Below are 24,212 nucleotides of genomic sequence, written 5' to 3'. Positions count from 1 at the left end.
TAATTCATTGAAAAGACTTAATGAAATATAAAAAAATTAAAACTGACAAACAAACAATTAATTTAAATATACATAAAATTACATTTAAGATTTATTTCCAGACACATCTACAAAAATCTTATCTGCTTCAAATAAGTTTAACATCATTCTGCAGGACACTGAATTAATAAAATTAGTTATCCCAAAGAATCACTACAGTATCCTGTATTTTGTTACATCAAGCATTGCTGCAAGGGAGACAAATTCTTCAGGACTGTATGCATTATAAGAAAAATATATTACTGTACAAGGTTCCAGATGTCAAACAATATTTTGTTGACTTCTGCAATACAAATGGATTTAATTTCTAAAATGTGCACACATTTTCAATGAAAAAATTTTAATGAAATTTTGCTTACTTTTCCTTTGGTATCAAATTTGAAAACAATGCCTGCTAAGATAAATTACAATAACTGATTTCTTTTCTCAGTTCTACCCGATCTCACTAATATGTTATAACTTTTAAAGCATCATTTCACTTCTGAGTTAACTTTATCACATGTACCAGTATATGAGAATCCATGTCCTGGCAAGTAAATTTGTGCAATAAGTATAGATAAAATAATGTCAGTTTATTTACTGCTCTCTGCCAAAACATAATTTAAACCATAGTGGAACAACAGCATAAGCTGTAGTCAATTACAACTGTCTCCCAGTGTCTTTGATTTAAAATAAAATTGCATTTCAGCTTTCTCAGTGATTTAATACAAAAAGAAGAAGAAGCAAGATTAAAACTGACTAGAAAAGCAAGAAATGTGTCCATACAACAGTTTGAAAACCTGGTCCGTATGATGCAAACTGAAGGAAAAAGTTCAAAAAGGTCAGACAAGCTATGATTCTATATACCTTTACAAGAAAATTTTAAAGTCACACATAAATCAGAACTGTTTTAATGCAGAGCTTTGTACAAAATTTGGTTTCAATCCATACAGTCAGTTTAATGTTAATGACATATACAAAATATAAGACAGATGTGATGTGACATGATAAGATGGTCAGACATGGTAACACCCATTGCTGCTTACAATATAATGACAGGGGCATACAATATTTTATGAGACAATTGGAGGACATTCTACATCTGCATCATTCACAGATTGGGTTTTTCTGTAGTTCTCAGAAAAAATACTTTTAAAGTTTAACATTGATATCCAAATTCAATGCAAATATAAGTGATAGACTATAAAAATTAAGGTGCATCAGATGAGAAACATTGCATAATGTAATTATGGTGTCAAATGTATGTGTCTAGAAATAAAATCATAAATGTTATGTATATTTCATTTAATTGTCTGTTTGTTCGTTTTAATTTTTTTATATTTCATTACATGCTATTATAATTTGACATTGTATGCTGTACTTGACCTTGTCCAAAACTGAATTCATTTCTGCTTGACCTGATCGATATTTTAATATTTTGTATTATGAAAACAACTAATACATAGCTAAATTATTCTCTGTGTTATAGTTCAGCCTGGTATCCCAGGTAAACTCAACCAGATTGCAAATTATGAGGTCTGTATTTACCTTTCTTAATTTTGTGTTGGAGAAATCAGAAAATACGCAAATGCAAAATAATAACAAAATGAAAGCACTTTATTAGTGTCGGGTCACCAAAATGATTTTTTTAGATGCATATGTCTTAGGACACAAAAAAATATATTTTTTGTATCCCAAGATTTACAGCCATTACAGGAGTCTACAAAAAGACTTAAAAACTGTCAAGTTTAAACAATGGCCTGCAGATAAGCCGACCCCCCTTCTTACAGGCCTTTATTTTTTCCTAAATTATTCTGCTTATACATGAGTATATACAGTAAATGTTTCTTTAGAAACTGCTAATTGTGACCCGAGGTCAAGTAGAGAACTATATAATCTTGTAATAGTGAGGACTTGGTCTTTCATGCTTTAATATCTATCACTTTCAAGTTGTATGTTATATATTGCGAAAAGTAATTTTGGGCTGGAATCTTTTTTGTTCAAATTATTGAATTCAAGCGATTCTTTTTTCTGAAAATACAAAAGTGCTGTGATAACATTCTCAGAGATATTCACTGGAATTTATAGTATAATCACACCTCAAATTATATTTCTATGATTCAACAATTATGACTGTTGACAAATCAACATTTTAAAAGCTATAACAGACATAACATCACCTTCAATATTGGCTTTCTTCAGGACATCTATTGAGTTCTTTTCAGGACTATGAATTATTTGGACTTGTGTCTGCAATTCTTGGATTATTTTACGATTTAGTTCACAATACTGTCAGTTTTTATTTTCATTTTCACTTTGTATTCTCAGTTTTTATTTTCATTTTCACTTTGTATTCTAGGGAAATAAAATTATTTGTTAAATTTTACAAAGCTTGTTGTCTTTCACTCTTTTCTGTTACTTATTTTAAAAGCATAGACTCGTAACGGCAAATATTGTGTAAACATTCTGTACCATATTCATAACAGCTGTGATTAAGTGGATTTAGTTGTTACTACAAAGCACCAATCTAAAGACTCAATGAACATGATTTCGACTACGGATCAATAGGGTAACTCCAAAAATCCATGGGTCTGTTTATTACAGTAACAGGACATGATGATGACATGGTGCATATGGATCTGTTTTTTTACAGAAATCCGATGACTTATTATAATAATAGAACATAAAGATAACATGTACACTTGGGTCTTTTTATTACAATAATAGAACATGATGATAACTTGTACACATGGGTCTGTTTATTATAGTAACAGGACATAATAATTTGTACACAGGGATCTGTTAATAACAGATAATGAAAGTTTGTTAGATACATCCTATTAAAGGTATTTATTTATCCACAACAACTGGAAAAAAGCTAGCAAGAAAACCCATATCAGCATTTGAATCAACATTTTGATTGGCAATATAAACATAACTAGTCATAAAGAACTTAATCAACAGAGGTCATTTTGGGTATACTACTACTACTACTAATGATAATAATACTCAATTTATGGCAGGTGACTCATTTAGGAAAAGACTTTTCTACCCTGAGTAATGTCAATCATACAGCAAGATAACAGAAATTACTATTTTGTTCAACACAGCTGCAGTATTATAAATACAAAACTCTATAATTATAATTTCCTAGTACTGTATGTAATCGCTTATAGAACAAGTCCAACTGAAAACTGCACAGACCCTGATATGCCATCACACAATATGCTTGCAGAACTGGATCTGTGTAGTTTGTTAGGAGTAATCAGTAGAACAGCAAATAACCTGGTCTGTAGGTGTATTATGCTATGATCAGGAACTTTACAATCACAAAATATCACTATATTTTCAGTCATTTAACTTTACAGACACACAAAAGCCAAGTCCTAATTCTGCCTTATTTAACTGATGTAAATTACTAAGTTCTTCATTCCGTCTAGATGTTGGTTACAAAAGTCCAGATTCCTCCTTTCATATATTAGATGTCAGTGACTAAGTTCCTAATTCCACCCAGATGGTGGGTGGAAAATCAACCAAGTCCAAAATTATGCCTAAAGATGTATTATAGAGCAGGAATTTGACACAAGTCCATCTTAGAGTTAGATGGACTCTAGATGGATTCATCTTTGACGTCTCCAATTTTCCATGTCCGCCTTTGTATTAACCAGATTTTTAACATTTTAGGCAGATTCCGCCTGGAGTCTGCTTAAGTTCCAGGTGAAATCCGCCTATTCATTTCGTACGGAAGAGTGCTGTCATGATAAAGCAATTAGCATGGATTTCGAACCACATCAATTAGTCATCTTGTGTTACTTTGTAGAAGGTTAGTGAGTGTTGTCAATAATTTCTCAATCTTCCACTGATAGAAATGAGTGCATGTACCTGCTACAGTTGTTTCAGATGTATTCTAGTATTTAAAGAATAAAAAGGCAAAAAATAATTATTTATGATGGCTGAAGATTAAAGTAACTTTTGAAGAATAAGTATCACTTTATATTGATTTTTCACTTCATGTATTCATACGAGTATCAAAATGAAAAATGATCAATACATTATTATACCAATTAACTGTTTCAGCCTAAATCAAAAGTATTTAAATAAGTGCTGTAAAATTAAAATTATTTGTGCTGTATTGCAAACAAACAGACGATGCACAGCTCTGCTATACAAGGCCTCATTATGAATATATCATACAACACATACCATTCAGATTGTTATTATGGTATACACTACATCTATGGTTTGCCTGGAATGCAATCATGACTAGGAACTTTAAACATATAGAAAATTCCATATAAAGTGATATCATACACAACACTGTATCACATCAATCATCCCATGGCCCCTTATTATGTGATTGGACTCAGAATAACATATGCCAGGTGGACTCCGGTCAGAATTATTACTTCCAGGTCAGTACCCACAAATGAAGTCCTAGTGTATTTTTTAATCAATGTTTCATCTCATTTTCGTGGTGATGCAAGAGTTAGATTTATGCATTCCTGGTATTGATTTAAAGCAAATTATTTATTCTTTGCTATATGGGCATTATGGTATGATTGTCAATGCGTATTCTGGAGACAGTTCACAGTGACTAATGAAGCATTGTTGTTGGTCGGGAAGTAAATTATTTAGTCCACTGCACATTGCTTTTCTAACATCCCAGCCTCTCAAACAAATGGAGGATAATCTAAGAAAAGAACTTAAATAGCACCTATGAAATATGCAAATCAATATGTCAGAGTTTTATATTTCTCAAGATAATTATCATCTTGTATTGGAATCCTGACGTTAAAAAAAAATTAATTCCTTTAAATGGGATGTAAATTCAAATTAAGTAAAGTTAGTCTAACTGGCAAGAGTCGTGAACATTACACATACCTGTCTAATCTCCTGAATAAAAATGCCAACAACCCACACAATCAGTATTTTTTCCTCCAAGGACAAATCTTTTTCCAGCTGGCTGATAAGAACATAGCTGTACAAACCAAGAAAGATCATGTAGGATATCTGAAATAAAATATATTAACATGTGCAAATTTGGTAAGTGATTCTAATATAATGGATTTTCAGAGTGGTTGTGTTTCATAAGCTCAATATTGAACATACCAAATTTTCTACAACAAAAAGAAAAATACCAGAAACTGAATCTGGACGAGTTTCATTACAAAGATGACGCACTAGGTGTGTTGCATTTTATGCTGTGAACGTGAGCTTAAAATCTGAGAATACCTTTTATTCAAATAAAACTACTTCTAACTTCTAACTTTTAACAAGATCTGTTGCATCCAGATTCATATGATAACCCAACTGTACTATTAACGAATATAATGAAACCCCTCAAAACTGAACTATCAATATATTGGAAGTCCCTGAATACCAAATTGTTTTTAAATTCCCAATTTTTGATTGCTTAATATCACCATTTTTTCCAGTGAACAGAAACCCTTCAACTGCAAATAGCCAACCAAATTTCAATGTATTTCAGCTGCCAAATTTCTGACTCATAGCGGAACAGAATTATTATGATTACCAAGTGTTGTTGTAAGCTTATCGCTATGGCAAAGACAGAAAATGTCCAAAGGTCACGCAGGGTTAAAACGATACTTAATATGTGCTCTGACACAATTTAGGGCTGATAATCCTGACAAATCTGATATCTTTTGCATTACAACAAGGAGCCAGCTCTTAACTGAAAGCTTGCAGTTAAAATATTTAAGAAAGATGTTTGGGTGTTTATAATCTGGCTGTTTATAATATAATTGTGAGTGACGCTATTCATTGTATACATGAAAACAATTCAGCCAATAATAAAAGTGATGAATAGGATAAAAAGAATGAATCTTCTATGCCATCTGTCAGTGACATAGCATAGACTGTAATTTTTGAAGTTGAAGCCATACTATTGAACTGTAAACATTAACTTATTAACCCCTGGCACAGAGTTTACATGGCAGGAGGTAGTAGCCTACTGCCAAGCTCTGTCATGTATGATACACAAAAGTGGATGGTATTATAGAAAGGTAGACAGATGTAACTCTACCTTGATACTAAATAATCTGGACATTTTAGTTGCACTACAAAATACAGAGTAAAAAACCTAATGTTTTGGACCCATTTATTTCCACCCAAAACTCGCCTGTAGTCAGAATCTGACTTTGTGTCTGGATTTGAGACCTTTTTGGCCTCAGATCTAAGGCAGACCGGTCTGAACTGCACAGACAGGTGAACCTTTGCAAAAAGTAGGATAAAGTGGGCATTTGGAATTAAGGGTGGTCTCGATATAAAAAAGAAGAAAAAAAGACCTCCAACTGTTACCCTTCTGCTCATGCGCGAGCGAAATAACCAATGGAAAATGTTGTTTCTAACACAACTAGGCATTGTTGGAGGTCAATGTATTAGCATGTATTCAGAAAAAGATTTCAAAATGTGTTTCCTACTTGAATTTCAGGTGCAAACGACAAAACCTCCAGGGGTTAATAAGTTAACTTGAATTACAAGGAATGTTTAAATGATATGGATTATCATTCATAATGCTAACTGAGTTATAGTAAGGTTATAAAATATCTTATTCCTCAATGTATCTTGTGATGAGGACTATATCTGTTTGTGGAACAAATGCATCTATTCATGTGACAAGATTTAATTTTAAAAAAACAAAAACAAATATTAATCAGTATTTTCTTCTTCCGGTGGGTTTAATGCCAATGTTCTACAGATGATAAGCTATATATGGTGACCAGAATGTTTAGGGGATGAAGAACATGGGGAGACCACCCCACTGGAAGTTATTAGCCAGCTTTCTGATAATCCACAATGTCCATGCCAAGACTCAAACTCAGGCATACAAAGGTGAGATGTGAATGATCTGTAAAGGTGAGTGCCTTTTAGCACCTGGCTATACAGGCCCCCATTTGCACTCTTAGATATAAAGACTCTGATGCGCTCTAATAATTACACTCTTTTTTTCTCTTTTGCTACATAGGTACTTACAAAAAGAAAATTTATATTTAAAGGAAACCCTTAACACATTAACCCTTGGAGGTTTTTGTCATTTTAACCTGAAAATCGAGTAGGAAACACATTTTGAAAGCTATTTCTGAATCGATTCGAAAACACCAAATCCCAGGTGATCTTTCAATAACATACTACGTAGCTCTGTTAGAAACATCTGTTTTCATTGGCTATTTTGTCGAGTTTTTTGTGCTAAATGGAGCCATTATTTCTGTATAAAGACCACTTTTTATTCCAAATGCCCATCTTATCTTACTGTTTGCAAAGGTGTATCTGTCTGTTTGCAGTTCATACCGGTTTGCCTTAGATCTGAGACCAAAAAGTCTAAAATCCAGACACAAAATCAGATTCTGACCACGGGCGAGGTTTGGGTAGAAAAAAAGTCGGGTAAAGAAAATGAGATTTTTTTATCTGTATTTTGTAGTGCAACTAGATATTCCTGATTATTTGGTATCAATGTAGAGCTAAATATGTCTACCTTTATATAATACCACCCACTTTAGTGTATCATGCATGATCATGATGCTACAGAGGTCGGTTGTAGGCTACTACCTCCTGCCACGTTTACTTGTCGCAAAGGGTTAATATGTTAACAAGGGTTTTTATTTTATTTTTACAAATCGGCAAGGAATTGCTAGATTTGTAGTTTATATGCGATGTAAATGCACAAGAGATTAAAAACGCAAGGAATATTCAAAGTTGGTGACGTCATCAAAATGCACTGTTTAACACATTAACTCCTGGAGGTTTATGTCATTTTCGCCGGAAAATCGAGTAGGAAACACATTTTTAAAGCTATTTCTGAATAGATCCGAAAACACCAAATCCCAGGTGATTTTTCAAAAACATTCTGCCTACTTGTGTTAGAAACATAGTTTTTATTGGCTATTTGGCTCGGACATAAACAGAAGGGTAAAAGTTGGGGTGCTTTCTTTTTTTTGCTAAACGGAGCCATTATTTTTTGATCGAGACTACTCTTTATTCCAAATGCCCATCTTATTCTACTTTTTGCAAAGGTTCATCTGTCTGTTTGCAGTTCATGCCAGTTTGCCTTAGATCTGATACCAAAACAGTCTAAAATCCGGACACAAAATCGGATTCCAACCACGGGCGAATATTGGGTAGAAAAAAGTCAGGTTCAAAAAATGAGGTTTTTTATCTGTATTTTGTAGTGCAACTAGATATTCCAGATTATTTGCTTTCATTGTAGAACTACATCTATCTACCTTTCTATAATACCACCCAATTTTGTACACCGTGCATAACCGTGATGCTACAGAGTTCGGCAGTAGGCTACTACCTCCCGCAACGTTAACTTGTCGTTAGGGGTTAATGTGTTAATAAACTAAAAACCTCTAAACAGCGATTTGTGGGGGTCCCAAGGAAATCCAGTTTTGAGGGTTTAACTGTATTATTAAAGGCTTATATGTTCACACATGTGCAAAAGGATTATAAGAACATAAAAGTAAATTGAGAGAAATATTATCATATTAATGAGTGTCTGGCTCATTTTTACATTCTGCAACAATCATGTCAAGTGCCAGTCTAACTGTTATCGGTTCGTGACGTGATCCGTTGGCAATACATTACTCATCTGCCATTAAGTTGGTGAGAAAATAAGGCATGTCATAATTGCCATCTATATTTGCTTATAACTCCAAATAAACAATACAGACTTTGGTTTACCTTGCATAATCCATCAACAGATTAGGGTCTAACTGGCTTGTAGAGCTGATTACTCTTAGAAAATTGTATAGACCTAGATCCCCAAGTGCATTATGCAATTGCAGATTTGGGTCTGTGAAGTTTGCAGTTGGACATCAGTTGTGAGTGATCTATCACCATATCTATCTTATAAAGTGAACCCAGTTAAACTGAGGGAAGATTGTACATGGCACTTGAATCAACTTACCAGGTTAAGATTTCAACTTATATAGCCCTACTGAGATTTCTGACAAATTATTTTATGATGATGATGTAGGCTAGGAATAAAATATTCAGCCCAGTGATTAAACAAATGCTAGTTGAGTGATTTCCCCACATCAAACTTCAATTTTTAAACAATCATTAAACTAATATGATCATATATAAATCACAAAATGTACACTTATCGACATTAGGTAAGCTATTGGTGGGCTCGATCAATGGGTTTAACCTCAACAATGGAATCTTTCTCTGAATTCCAAAACTGAAAAGACAGATCAGGGTAGAGGTTCTTTGAAATAAGGCCCATACTATACTTTTGATCCACGGCATTACAATGTACCTTTATAAAATAACAACTGTTTACCACTACAAGTTTCATCATTTTTGTCTAGATGCTGGTGATGTTCTATTTTTTCAGTGTTATATATTGGCTGAAAATGTGTAAATCCGTAACAGCAGACATGATGTCATGTTCTGTTTGTATTTTGATTTTACAAAATAAGAAATAATGACATTAATATTTTTCTGAAGATTTAAAGTACATAAAATAGTTATACAGTCCTTTATAACCATAAAAATATTTGACACCTGGAAACAAGAAAATTAAAGCTACTAAAAAAAAAGGTATCCAGAACCCTGATCTGCGGGTGCATACATGTAATATATTTGCACCCTAATTATTGGGAAAAATACTGTACTTACCACATTATGAAAGAAAATAATCACAGGTGCTTGGTAGAAAGAAAAAAACTTCTTTACTCGATTGGGCAACTTGACATCTACCTTTCTTTCCTTACACCCTTTTCTGAAAGCAAGATAGATGTTGTTTAAAACTGTATATACATGAGCTCATTTCAATAGATGAGAAGATAAGAACTCTATTTTATTGAGACTTTTTTCATTCACTGAATTTTCTCTAGTTTCACAACTGTAAAAAAGAAAAGAATCTTTCAATGTAATATTTAGTACAAGGATCAATTGTTTATTTAAATGTTAAATAGTTGAAAGGCAAATTTTTGCATGTACGTGTTTTAAACAATGTTATATAACTTCAATACATAATGTGCCCTAGAAACTAAGGAAGTATTTTTAGAACCGTCATTATACAGCTTGTAATGCATATTTGATCACAGAAAACCTACTCAGTACCATGGGATCAATTATTATTATTATTATTATTATTATTATTATTATTATTATTATTATTATTTCTCATGGACACTGGGACATCATATGGAACATTCAATTTCTAAGTAATAACTAGAACCTGAAGAATTGGCTGCTTAATCAGTCATGTTTGATGCACAAGAACATAATTTTTTTACTAAAGACCTCAATACGTATATATCCCAAATGTTATGATAATTATCCCAATGGTTTCGGAGAAGCATTAATAATGTTTAGAGTGCGGTATCATAGGAAGTGACTTACTCATAAACCTAGAGGTTGTTTTGAGTTCAAGTGAATTAAGTATGAGATGAATGAAGAAGATTCAATTCCTGACAGCAAAATATCTACTTTGCAGGACTTTTGTCCAAAACAGCAAAAACGATAAGAAAGTCTTCTCTTCTTTGCCTGCAATCATCCTGCTGCAGTCTAAGTAATTTTTTTTCTGGTCAGTCTATACCTGCTATCATATGTAACAGTAGAAGGTAATACCTGTGACATGCTTATCACTGGCTATAGAGACAGATGATTAAAAGCTGTGAGGAAGGGATCAGTTCAGGTTCAGTAGGAACTGATAGCTATCCAGTGCATCTGGACTTGTCTGAAAATGTCTTAACATGTTGTGTCCCTGGATTAAGACAAGCCTGGAGGAAGAATGAGGATAATTCTGCAGAAATTTCTCTCCCTTAAATCTAACTCACATGAAAGTCGTGACATTACTCCCTTCACGCAATCAGATGCCTTCATTTCCTGTGGTGACAGGTGAGCAGCAAAGATGCAGGTATGGAAATCATGGTTACTGTAGCTGCAGACATACAAACAGGTGGTTCTGGGCACAGGGTCACTTTTTACTGGATCAAATTAGCAGTGGAACTCAACAGCCCCTTGAATAACTGAACACCACTATTAAGGATCAAACGGTTCACATCCATAGAACGAAGCAGGGACAAGAAAATGTGCCCTTAATATTGCCTGTTTCACTTTAACCATGGTTAGCATACCATAACTGACAGGAATTAAGGTCAAAGAACTATAAAGAAGACAACTGTGGTGCAACACACCATTGCTTCCTGAAACATACATATATTAATGGACAGAGAGAACAGCTTTGGGTGGAAGAGAACTGGTCAGATTCCACATCCACACAGGAAACTTGAGTGAAATTTGCCTAGCTGAGGAAATACAACGCACCAAAGTAGGAGCTAAATATACCTTCTTCTGGAATGATTGAAATAAAGAGATATTGCGAGTGCCATCAAAATTACAGCTAGTTAGCAAACTTAGAAATCTCTTAAAGAACATGTATGACCGACTAATGCAAATGGAACTCCAACCGTCCTGATAAACACATTCAATTATCATCAGTGCTAATGCACCCACCATGACCAACAATATAAAATCAAAATTATGAAGACCTGGAGTATTTCATTGCAGTAGTACGAAAGGATAACAAACTCATCATCTTTGTTGACTCAAAAGCTAGAGTTGGCACAGATCATCAGACAAAGCCAGGGGTCAAACTAGCACAAAATGGCCTTGGCCAAATCAACAGGAACAGACTCATCCTACTGAGCAAATGACATACTATTATTCACCAATAGTCTCCTGCCTGCCAAACTGCAATAAGACATCTTAGATGTAATTCCACATCCCAATAACTGGCTTCTTATTTACTACACCACCATCAGCAGAAGAGACAGAATGCACAAGTGATGAAGGATATGAGAAGTGTAGAATACTCAACTGACCACAGGCTCATAGTCTCCAATCTAAATATCCAGATTCAGACTAGCAGACAACCACGTGGCAAAACATGTCTCAAAGTTTAATATCTCCAAATATAAACAGAAGAATGTGAAACAGACATTTGTTGAGGAACTATGCATAAACTCCAAGAATGAGAGGAAAACATATCACTCAAAGACTGTATACACAATTGTGTACCTAAAATCCATGGTCCCACCACACAAAAACAACATTAAGACTGGTTTGATAAAAATGGTGTTGCCATAGAGAGACTTCTGAATGAGAAATATCAACCTGTTTAGAACACTTCATCATCCAATAAAGCACCTTTTGACAACATGAAGAGGACTATCCAATACAAACAAAGAGAGCTGCACTATTCACTGTTCAGCAATAATGCAGATGAAATTCACTTTTACGCAGACAGGAATGGCACTAAGAACTTCTGTGTGAGTGCTAACTGTACCATACTGCTAACTGACAATGAAAACTGTTTCCAAGATGGGCAGAACACTTCAACAACATCCTCAATCAGTAGTCATCTATCAATGAGGAGACAACTGATCAACTGCCCTAAGTGGAAATCAACATATAACTTGCTGATCTACCATTGCAACTGAAAGTGTGAAAGCAATTGACCTGCAATCAGATGGCAAAGCACCCAGACATGATGCAATGACAGCAGAATTCTACAAAACTGATGGTTTGCATATGACACCTAAGCTGATTGATCTCTTGCAGTCAATATGCACTCAGGGAACTATACCCCTGGAGTACAAGGATGCACCATCATCCACTTGTACAAATGGAAAAGAATTATCAACCCAATACCATTGGGGCATCTCCATGCTGTCAATAACTGTCAAAATGTTTGCCAGAATTCTGCCGAATCGACCTGAACATTGATCAAGGGCTCCTCCTAGAGTGTTGGTGGGGCTTCAGAAAGTGCAAGGAACCAGATACATGGTTTTTGCAGACCATGAACTCCAGAAGAAATGACAAGAACAGAACTCCAACCTATGACACTGACATTTACATCAAATACCAGATTAATGGCAAGCTCCTCAACTAGAGAGACCACAGGCAAAGATGATGTCACAGGAAATGACTCTTTTAATGTTCTCCTTTTTGCTGATAACTGTTCTCTAAAAGCCAAATTTGAGTCTGACAAGCAACAGAGTATGGGCTATTTTACTTGCATAGTAAACATCTTCACTATGTCTTATTCATGCATGACAACAGTAGAGTGCACTCTTAGTCTACAAAAAAACTTTAACAATCGACCAGTACCTAAAATTTGCATTCAGCAATTGTTTTTGGTGACTGAGACCATTGATCTCCTGGGTATTAAATCTCTTTCTTTATGTTTCTCTCCATTTGCGTTTGAGGGTAACATTTAACGATAATTCACTCGTATGATCAGGTGATATTTTCATTTACAAACTATAACCATAATGCTGACAACAGATGGATGGACAATGAATAGAATTTATGTAATGAATGCTACATATTCTTTGATGAATAGGTAAAATGCTACTAAGACTACTTACATCTGTAGGGAACTATGACTTTGTTCCAAACTCTTTCCACTATGGTGTGATTGTTTGGACTCCTATTGTTAAAACAAATAAGTAACCATTAATTTCAAATTAGTATGATTTTGTAAAATGAACACATACCGTGCTACTTGAAATGACACCATCATTACATTATTGACTTTTAGATAGGTCATCACCTGTTACTTAGTAGTATAGCTTTCATTTATTAGGCGACTTAGTCACCCACTTCTATAGGAAGCTGATAATCACATTTCACTTGAATTATATCAGTATAGAACGGCATATAAAATATTTTAAATAATAATTAAGCGATATATTGTGTGGAAAAAAGGTGTTGGTCCAAGACAGAGGGATTATTCCTCTAACAACTGATGGTGCAGACAAAATGCTGAAAAATCAACTTGAACCATAGTGTAATCAACATAGATATAATATCAAGGAAATTATTAAGCTGCCTATGTAATTAGGCCGATATCTAATAATAAGTAAGGGTGTTATTGCCAACTCCAGAGTACAAAAATACCGATTTTCAGGAACAAATGCTGATTTTTAAAACTTTAAAGCATATGTGTCTATTCACAACATATACAACCATCAGTAAAGTAGAAAATTAACTGAATTATTTAAAGTCAAAGATGCACTGTACTACTCTTGCACCTTCTAAATGGGCTCCATGTTCTATTTCGGTGCCCATTCTGAAGATCAAATAGTGCAACACACACAATGTCGAACACATGCTGTTTATATTAACCATTTCCATACCTTATTTTTTCAATCATTAAGATTCCAATCTACCATCTTTCAATAATTATCTGAGATATGTGCAATTTTTTATACTGAACAGTTTCCTTTTAGCATACTTCGATCCCCGGCCGAGTCATACCAGAGACTTAAAAAATGGTACTAACAGCTGCCTCGCTTGGCGTTCAGCATTAAGAGGTTAGTGTTAGGACTGGTCGGCCTGGTGTCAGGATAATGTGACTGGGTGGGACATCGTGCTACATGTCTGCGGCATGATGCCAAAGTGCTAGACATCACTATAAACTGCCACATTGCAGACATCGTAGCAATATGACTGAAAAATTGTTAAAGCTACGTTAAAAATCAAAAATCACATCACATCACATCTTTTAGCATATAAGTAATCCATTGCAACTTTTCTGTCTGGGAAAAGTGCGCGAAATAAATCGCAAGCAACACTTAAGCCTATAACTGAAAGAGGAAGGTTTCTTTCTAAAATAAATGTAGTAAAACTAAATTCTGATTGAATTACTTTGAAATTCTCTATGTTATTTATAAATGTTGTAAGTTTTAGCTGTCTTGTTAATGATGAAGCAGTAGGCTGATATTTTTTATGTTTATTGTCTTTTTCATGTTCTTTTATGTCAATGGCACCTCCATGCCCAATAACAAAGTCACAATTATACAAAGTTTTCTCCTTTACTAGATGGTTTCACAAATCTAAACATGACAACATAATTGTCGTTTCAGTTGTCTTTTCTTTTCTTTGCGGGAGTAAATTCTGATTCTTGTGCTTTCCTAAGAGAATTAAAGTCCCAAAGCAACTCAACATCTCCAGGCTGAACGACTGCAATACTGAGCAAACCCTGTTTGAAGCCATGACCAACCAGCTAGAAACCACAGACTCTGATAACAACGTAGAGAAATGCTGGGTGACCTTTCACACATCTGGTGTACTCTACTACATCTGAAACCCTTAGCGTCACTGCATGAAAGCACCAAGAATCTTTCGACGATAACTGTGAAAAAATACAGTATCTGCTTGAGGAGAAGCATGGTCTTCATCATGAGCACAACATCGACCCGAAGTCTGCTGCAAAAATGCCTTCAGCAGAGTCGGCCAAGCTGTGCAGATGAAACTCATCGAGATGCAGGACAAATGGCTGAGCAAAAAGGATGATGATATTCAGTCCTTTGCCGACAGACATGACTTAAAGAATTTATATAATGCTCTTCCTGATGTTTATGGCCCAGTAACACCAGGCACAGACCCACTCTTGATTGCAGCACTCTCATAACCGAAAAGGAGAAGATACTGGATTCCTAGTTGGAACACTTTCATTGTGTTCTTAACAGACCCTCTTTCATCGATGATGAAGGGATCAACAGTCTACCCAAGGTGGAGATCAACAAGAGATTGGCTGACCTCTAACAGTGCTGGAAGATCATAAGGTCATTGAGCTCCTGTATAGTGGGAAAGCTCCAGGAGCGGACTCCATCCCAGCTGAGATCTATAAATCTGGTGGGCCTAAGCTAGTGGAAAGACTAGCATAGATGTTCTGTGAGACGTGGAAGCAGACACACATACCCCAAGAATTCAAAGATGTATCCATCTTCCACATTTACAAATGCAAATGCAATCTTTAATCCCGCATCACAGTAAAGGCCCTTGCCAGGCTAATGCTGAACAGACTTACAGCACCTTGATCATGGCCTACTGCCAGAACGTCAGTGTGGCTTCAGATTAGAGAGAGGCACCTTCGACATGATCTTTGCTGCCAGGCAGATGCAAGAAAAGTGTCTTGAATAAAATGTCCAGCTATACACCACCTTCATGGACCTGACTAAGGTATTCGACACTGTCAGCCGGGAAGGCCTTTGGAGGAACATGGCCAAATTTGGATGTCCAGAAGTCTTCATTGAAATGGTGAAACATTTTCATGATGGCATACTTGCCAGAGTCCAGGACCAGGGTAACTATTCCAAACCCTTTGCAGTTACGAATGGTGTGAAATAAGGATGTGTAATAGCCCCCACACTCTTTAGCCTCATGTTATCTGCAATATTAATGGATGCTTTCAAGGACAGTGATGTGGGAGTAGGTCTGATACCATATGGATGAAAAGTTGTTTAACCTAAAGAGGCTTCAGACCAAAACCTAAGTATAAGATTGGAACATTTGCAACCTCCCATTTGCAGACGACTGTGCCCTCAACTCCACCACGAAGGCAGGAATAAAAGGGCATGGAACTTTTTTCCATAGCATGCACCAACCTTGGACTCACCATCTCTACCAGGAAGACCGAGGGTCTGCATCAGCTAGCTTCTGGAGAAGATTACCTGCAACCACCCATCACTGTCAATGGCCAAAAGCTCAAAAATGTAGACAGGTTCACATATCTCAGCAGCAGTCTGTCACAAGCAGTCCTCAAAGACAATGAGGTCAACACCAGGATTGCCAAAGCCAGCGTAGCATATGACAGACTTCACTCTAACGTCTGTGATAGGAAAGACATTAAGCTTGCCACCAAACTCAAAGCTCAGCAGTTATTATCCCCACCCTCCTCTATGCTGGTATAGCCACCATGTTAAAAAACTGAACCACTTCCATATGATCTCCCTGAGAAAACTACTGAAAATCAATGGCAGGACAAGAGGTGCTCACTCAGGCTGGCATGACAAGCATGCACACCATGCTGTGGAAGGCACAACTCTGATGGGCTGGCCATGTTGTCAACATACTAATAGAATTCCTACCTAAGAAGGTCTTCTGTGGAAAGCTACAGCAAGCCAAGATATCTCACGATGGTCAGAAAATAGGTACAAGGACACCCTCAAGGCCTCACTGAAGAACTTAGGCATTGATCCTGACAGCTGGGAGAGTGTCACTGCTGACTGATATGCTTGGCGCAGTTAAGTCAGTGCATGTGCAGCATTCTTTGAGCAGAAAAGGCTGGTGGACACAGCTGAGAAACGTGATCTGTGCAAATCCAGGAACAGCAGTTTCTCAACTCCCAGTAAGCAACCTGTACACCCATGTCCCCACTACACCAGAATCTTCCAGGCCCAGATCGGACTGATCAGACATCTCTGGACCCACCCCCAGTGAATCGATGACATTGAATGGTCCGCATCAATACTAATGGACAAACATCATCATCAAGTGTCTAGTTCTAATAGAGATGCATCCAGTTATCAATCATGACTCTAACAGCTAAATACACAATAAATGGCCCATAATCATAAATTTTGACAGTCACTTGTGTATGAAAAAATGTCAAAGTGACCTTTTCTTTAATAAGGTTGTAGTACTTAATTATATGTATCTCCCATAACATTTAATCACTAGAGTTTGGAAGGTTTACAAAGAGCATGCACAAACGTAACCTAAACCATTAAAATATGAAATATGTCACAATAAATTTTTACATGGATGTGGTACTAATGGAAATGTACACAATAATCTAGTTTATTAATATTATCACACGAACTTTAACCCTAATAAAGTTATTGAACTTTAAGGCATGACTCAAAGTGGCCAACTTTTCTGATGATCCTGTCAGCAAGTTTCATGATTCCATATGTAACAGCAGATATGCAAAAACTATGTGTTTATCAACTGATGTAAGAACTTTACCTTAGCAAGAAAAATGAGCAATATAGATCACTGATACCACCTTTTGTTCTTTCTTTTTGGGGCAAATGTAGATGCATACAAATCATCTAATTTGACGATTCTAGCATTAACAGGTATTAGAAAATTAGCATAAAAATCACAAAATTAACTCAAGTCACTGAAGCAGTCAGTATGGGTCACACTGACCTACTAATGTGGACATTATACTCACAATGTTGTATTCCCTGAGTATGTTTAATGATTTTATGTATAACAAGATACTTCCAAGGTCATACAAACTGACTAAATGCAGAAAATAACCAATAATAAACAGCTATTGTACATTTGAAAAAGTTAGCTATGAAAACTCACTCCAATCTGTTGCATAGGATCTAGGAAGATAGAGTGGTTGAGATGCAGTGAAACTGTACATATGTATTATCATTTTCTATTTGAAAATGCTAAACAAATGCTGAACCCAGATGTAGTATAGTATAGCTCTCTTCTGCTTCACAGAGGATTAAAAGGAGAGCCTAATCGTAGTAGTGGAGAAATAATATAACTAAATTTTGCATCACATCACATAATATCAAAGGCTCCTGAGATTTACCACTGAAACTGATAATTTTTTTAAATGTCTGAGCATTGTTTGAATGTTTCAATGTAAAACAATATTCAATTCCAGCTGCCACTACCACCGAGCCCTCCAACTCTTTCGAGATCCACATCACATAATGTAGGTTTTTGTGGCTTGGGCTTTATTTTGGCCCTCTAATCCATTTATTTATTTTCCAAAAGATGTTCGACAGTTTGCAGGATTCAATATTTTAGATTTGACACAGGTATATCTACAAAAAAATTATTATAAATTATTTATTTGTGAGTTGTACCATTGTCCCCATCTCTTTCACAATGATCTATATATTCCATGTTACCATACACAACTTTAAGACTACAGACGAGGTTACAATAAAATATTTATTATTATAAGCATCAATTCGTGGTTTTTATTAAATTTAAAAAAAAAAATACATTTTCATTAGCTTTTGGATTGGAAAAGAGGTTCTATTGTTTCCAGAAAAGAATCAGTGTTTGTTTTTGTCTTTACATTTGAGGTTAGTAGTAATCACAAAGTCTAAAGAACTGGTACCTCATGAAATATAGTGATTAAACATTACCTGTACACTGCTGTGAGTTGTTTGGTTAGCACTGGCTGGTTCAACAATATCACTCTCCTTAAACTTGACCAAGAGTGGAATCAGTGGTGGAATGGCGACGCATAAAATCAGCTGAAAATGAAAATGAGATGACATATTTGATCATTTATAATCAAACACAAATGACTACCATCGGATAGTGTATCAATAGATTAGATTCTAGCTGTTCACTGGTGGGGGATTACTTTATGGGACAGGAATACAAATATGTTATTTAGTGCTGAGGCAACTGGATTAAAGTGTCTTGTCTAAACGCAGCCACTGTAGCTGACCCAGGTTGGATTCTTCACTTGTACTTTATTATGATTTGAACAAATCATACAAACATTGATCTGCCTTTGCACAATGTAACTGCAGATTATGTTCTATCCTTTCACTTGTATCATAATTAAGACAAGCTAAACAGGCCCTCATCTGCCTTAACAATGGAGCTGCATCAGTAGAATTGGTTCAAGCTGTTCACCTGTACAGGTATTATAATTACAATGAACTGTAATAGACCTTGATAATCATCACATAGTGCTTAAACAAATTATGTTCTCTATATTTATTAAATGCATTATAATTAGAAAAAGCTATAGAGACCCTGATCTGCCATAACAAAGTTCATCAGCAGAGTACATTCTATATGTTTACTTCTGTCATAATTAGAACAAAACAGTCAGATCTGTCATTTTGCAGTGCAAATTAAGTTACAGTTGTTACCTATATTGCAATTAGTAAGGCACTAATCTACCATTACAGAGTGTATTAGCATATTTTGTTCAGGCTGGTCAATTGTGAATTTTAATCTGAAGACATTAAATGGCACCTGATCGGAGATCATGCATCAGCAGATTTTATTTATCTGTTCACTTTCATCTTACAATTAGAACACACTAAAAAGATGCTGATCTTCCATCGCACAGCTGTTCACTTGCACAGTGTCACGTTTTTTAATTACAATATGTGTAATAGACTATGAGCTGATTTTGCATTTGCATATTATGCTCTAGCTGTTCATGTGTGTACGTATTATGATTAAAACAAACTAAATAGACCTCAATATGCCAACACACAGTGCATCAGCAGAAAATATTCTAGCTGTTCACTTGCACAATTAAAACAAACTTAACCCCTAAAGTGCTATATTGTTTTGCAGTACAGGAGCCCTCAGTGCTGAAATAAATGTTTGAGAATAAAAAGAAGAAAACTGCAGCTTTTTAAAGTGCACGCAGTTCAATAAATATCCACAACAGATACACAAACCCTATATAAAAAATGATGGTGGATGTCTAAACTTTAAGATTAGCATCAAGACACATGTGTAAGTTTAACATGATTGCATGTACAGGTGCAAATACAATTAAAATGACAAGTTACGATTATATTTCATCTGTATCTTTGTTTGATTTTTAATGGAAAAGTTCAAATATATCTAAAAATATTATATTATTTAGTAGTTCAACCGTGTACATGTTATGCAACCGTAATGGAGAAATCTTTGGCCTTATCAGCTAAGCACTGCTTGGTTCTGTTTGCAATATTTCTTGCAATAGTCCATGCCCCGTATTGACAGGATACCTTTGGCTTTGTCCTGATTCTGACAATGTGCAAAGCTGTGCAACAGATGACACACACAAAAACGATGAAACAATGAAGTACGAAACAGTTATGACTGTATAAGGCCTTTAAACGGTAAAGGAAGTTTCTGCCCCATACTGATTTCAAATTTGCATGAAAGTTTAGCTATAAAGTACTGGAATCGCAAAATTTTAAAACTCGAGAAAAACACAAAGTACTGACTCCTTGACACTGGACAATTCACTGACTCATCGCGTGACTAATTCCGTCTCATGGGATCCCTAGGCACTTACAGGGGAAATAAAATGGCGAGATTTTTTCTGTATGTGTATAACTATGTTGGGCACTGAATGTTAGTACCATTTTAACTTACATGTAGATTTGTTATGTTGTTTCACTGACCTTCCAAGTGGCATTCTCTTTGGTCATTTTCCCCATCCAGACATTGTCAAAGAGATCCTGGCATGCAGGTTCAGAGATAAACTCCTTGTTATTTTCTTCCACGGCAATTAAAACACAGGATGTTTGCCCCCACTGAAACAACTTCTGGACCAGCAGGTCATGTGCTGTGTTCTCATCTGCACTATGACATTTGTTCAAAACTCCAATTGCTAAAGTCATGAACTCACTGTAAAGATAAAAAACCAACACATATAATTAAATGACATTTTAGATTGCATTTTAAAAATTAAATTTTACTGATCTTGAATTCAATGCACAAAATTGTTCTACCTACATACGAAAAGTGTAGGTCAACAAATATATGGCATTAGAAAGCTTATATTTTAATGCAATGGTAAAGTCAAGTACAAGTCATAACTCAGTCAAATTTGTCAGAAAACATATTAATTCAAACTTGAACTAGTACTTCCCAGATGTACATATATACTGAATTCAGTTTTAATTCATGAGGTTTTTAAAAACAATATTGTACAGAAATTAAATTTATGACATCAATGGTGAGACAGATGTTGTATGACCTTCCACAGAATATGTGGACATAGTAACAATTACAACACCTTATTCCTGATGGTAGTAGGATGAGATAGTGCTTGTGGTGAAACAAATATAGAATCCAGACTAAACAACCAAAGAACCGTGTATAGGTATGATACACAAATCCCAATGGCATCTTATTCAACAGTAGCTCTTGCTCTACCCTGTTCACAGTAGGGTGCAATATATAAGTTGGTAAGTATTAAGTTTCAGTAACCCAGTTTTCAAACATTGGAAACTCTTACAAGTACAATTCTAAGCACAAGCCTAATATCATACGAGACACAGTCATGTCGTGCAACAAGTGCATGCTCAATTTCATGAAGAAATTTTATACAGCTCAGGAGATATTGCTAGAGATAGTGCTTGTGGTGAAACAAATATAGAATCCAGGATAAACAGCCAATGAACCGTGTATAGGTATGATGACATAACTGTGTATATGCTGGTACCAGAGTTTAAATTAGAAACTGCTGGTTGTTAAAGGAAGAGGTCATTACCAAACTCTCAAGGCAAATACTTTAAGATTTCATCTACCAGTACTAGATTCGGAACAATAGGCATACACAAACTAAAGGTTGAATCAAACTGCCAGATTATAAACTAGCAGACTGTCTTAAAATCAGTGACATTGACAACTATATAAAGATGCAAAAAATACTCAAATTTCTGTTTCCATTTGGCAGTAAAAGAAGACAGGTAAGATCAACCGTATAACTTCCATGTTCTGAATGTTCATTGACTATGTGGGCCTAAACTTTCTATGAAACATGAAAGACTGTTACAGCAGAAGATGCCCAATTCTGGAACAAAACCCCTTGGTATTGTGCTTGGCCGAGATCATGAGTACATCTGCTACTGACTGACTTTAGAATGAACAAATTATGACAAAAGTTTATCTTTGAGCAGAAAGATGTAAATATAAAATGCAGGAATAATTAAAATACATTTCCAGCATGCACAATCAGCTATCATTAGAACTTTTGCATCATTCTGTTGACATGAGAGCAACCAGATGTAGATAGATAAATGCAGTAATAATTACAATACAATTCCAGCATGCAGAAGCAGCTATAGTCATTTTTGCATCTGTGGATATGAGCAAAATAATTCATTGAAGCAAAGTTCGGAGTAACAACATACATCATTATGAACGTGTTAAAGACAAAAAAAAACATATAACCAAAGTAAAAAAAAACATAACTTTAAAATTGTGCAAACTATAGGGCCTGGAAATATCGGTGACACATATAACTAGTAGTCTCCACCAAACAGTGTACTATTTATTGTTCTGTATAATTACAACAAAGACACCAGAAAAAATAGCCCACAGATAATAAAACATGCTAAAACCTTTTTATTACACAGATGCAGCCCATATTAAAGGTTCATATTTTGAAACCACGAGTCATAATTTCAACATACTGAATTTCGAGTCTGCAATGTTATGTGCAGAATCCATCAGTCTACATGGGGATCTTTTATTGTGGTGCTCAAATAGTTCTCAAAACATTTTTTGTGGAACACATGAAACTACATTACCTCATTAAAACATGCCAGATATTGATATTTGACTACAAGCATGTGTACATTGTTTGTGTCCGGGAGTACCAAAGCTGTTATATGTAGAACCAAATGTGAGTTACAATCAAGAGGAGTACCAATTTTGTTTAAGAAGAAGAAGTTTCATCTGAATCAAGGTAACATAGTTGAATCAGACCATTGGTTGTAGTAATTTTAATAATAATAATAATACTAATACTAATAATAATACTAATAGTAATAATAATAATACTAATAATAATAATAATAATAATAACAATAATAATAATAATAATAATTACCTTATTTAAAGAGGGAAAAACAATTAGCTAAGAACTAATCAACACTGAGGCCCTCATACAAAGCAATTTATTTATTTTAGATGCATCTCTGAAGCCACTGGATATGTTGGGTTTGGAAGAAGGAAATAGAGTGGGCATTTCTAATCTCATCTAGAATATTATTCCAGAGCAGTGTTCCAGAGTATTGGAAACTTTTAGACATGGATCACAGGTAGGGAGTATTACCAGGTAGCCTATACTGGAATAGTGATTGTAAATATTCAGGAGCACTATTATTGGATATCCTGTACCTTAATTTGGCTTTTCTCAAACAAATTTGGTCTTTAATAGGCAATATTTTTAACTTACCAACTAAATTTTCCTTGCTTTCTTTCTGGATTGATATTAGCCCTAATGCTCTTTTTTGAAGATATGCCAGCTTTGCTATGCTTTTATCATTTGAATTACCCCATACTGTATCACAGTAGTATAAATAGCGTCGAATGTAACTGTTGTAAAATGGTTTTCCGTGCCTTTAAGGGAGAAAATGTCTTATCCTACTGAGAAGCCATAAACTTGAATTGACCTTTATACTGATATGTTTGATATGTTCAGTCCATGATAGGTTATTATCTTCCAGAACACCAAGTAGTTTATCATGACAAACCATTTGCAAATTTTTATCCTTCTATGTCATACATAGTTCATCACTATCAAGAATTGTTCTTTTTTGCCGTGTTGAGATAAGTAATATTTTAATTTTACCAGTATTTACCACCATGCCATTGCATGTGCACCAGTTTTCCAGTTTCTTTAGGGCATTCTG

General features: G+C 35.1%; 1 protein-coding gene across 1 annotated transcript in view; it reads right to left on the bottom strand.

The window, feature by feature from the left end:
- LOC149791554 (transient receptor potential cation channel subfamily M member-like 2) overlaps positions 1-24,212 on the bottom strand; it is a 206,550-nt gene that overhangs the window by 62,088 nt on the left and 120,250 nt on the right. Inside the window, exons 16-20 of the mRNA XM_089969446.1 lie at positions 20,970-21,195; positions 18,966-19,076; positions 13,422-13,483; positions 9,661-9,763; positions 4,900-5,028 (exon numbers count right to left, since the gene is read on the bottom strand). Of these exons, the coding sequence (XP_089825572.1) occupies positions 4,900-5,028; positions 9,661-9,763; positions 13,422-13,483; positions 18,966-19,076; positions 20,970-21,195 (631 nt within the window). The remainder of the gene's footprint in view (positions 1-4,899; positions 5,029-9,660; positions 9,764-13,421; positions 13,484-18,965; positions 19,077-20,969; positions 21,196-24,212) is intronic.

The sequence above is a fragment of the Sinohyriopsis cumingii genome, chromosome 9, assembly GCF_028554795.1.
Source record: "Sinohyriopsis cumingii isolate HCF-2022 chromosome 9, ASM2855479v2, whole genome shotgun sequence".
In the NCBI taxonomy this organism is placed as follows: Eukaryota; Metazoa; Mollusca; class Bivalvia; order Unionida; family Unionidae; genus Sinohyriopsis; species Sinohyriopsis cumingii.
The sequence above is the reverse complement of the archived record's forward strand: the minus strand, read 5'-3'. Positions and strand labels throughout refer to the sequence as shown.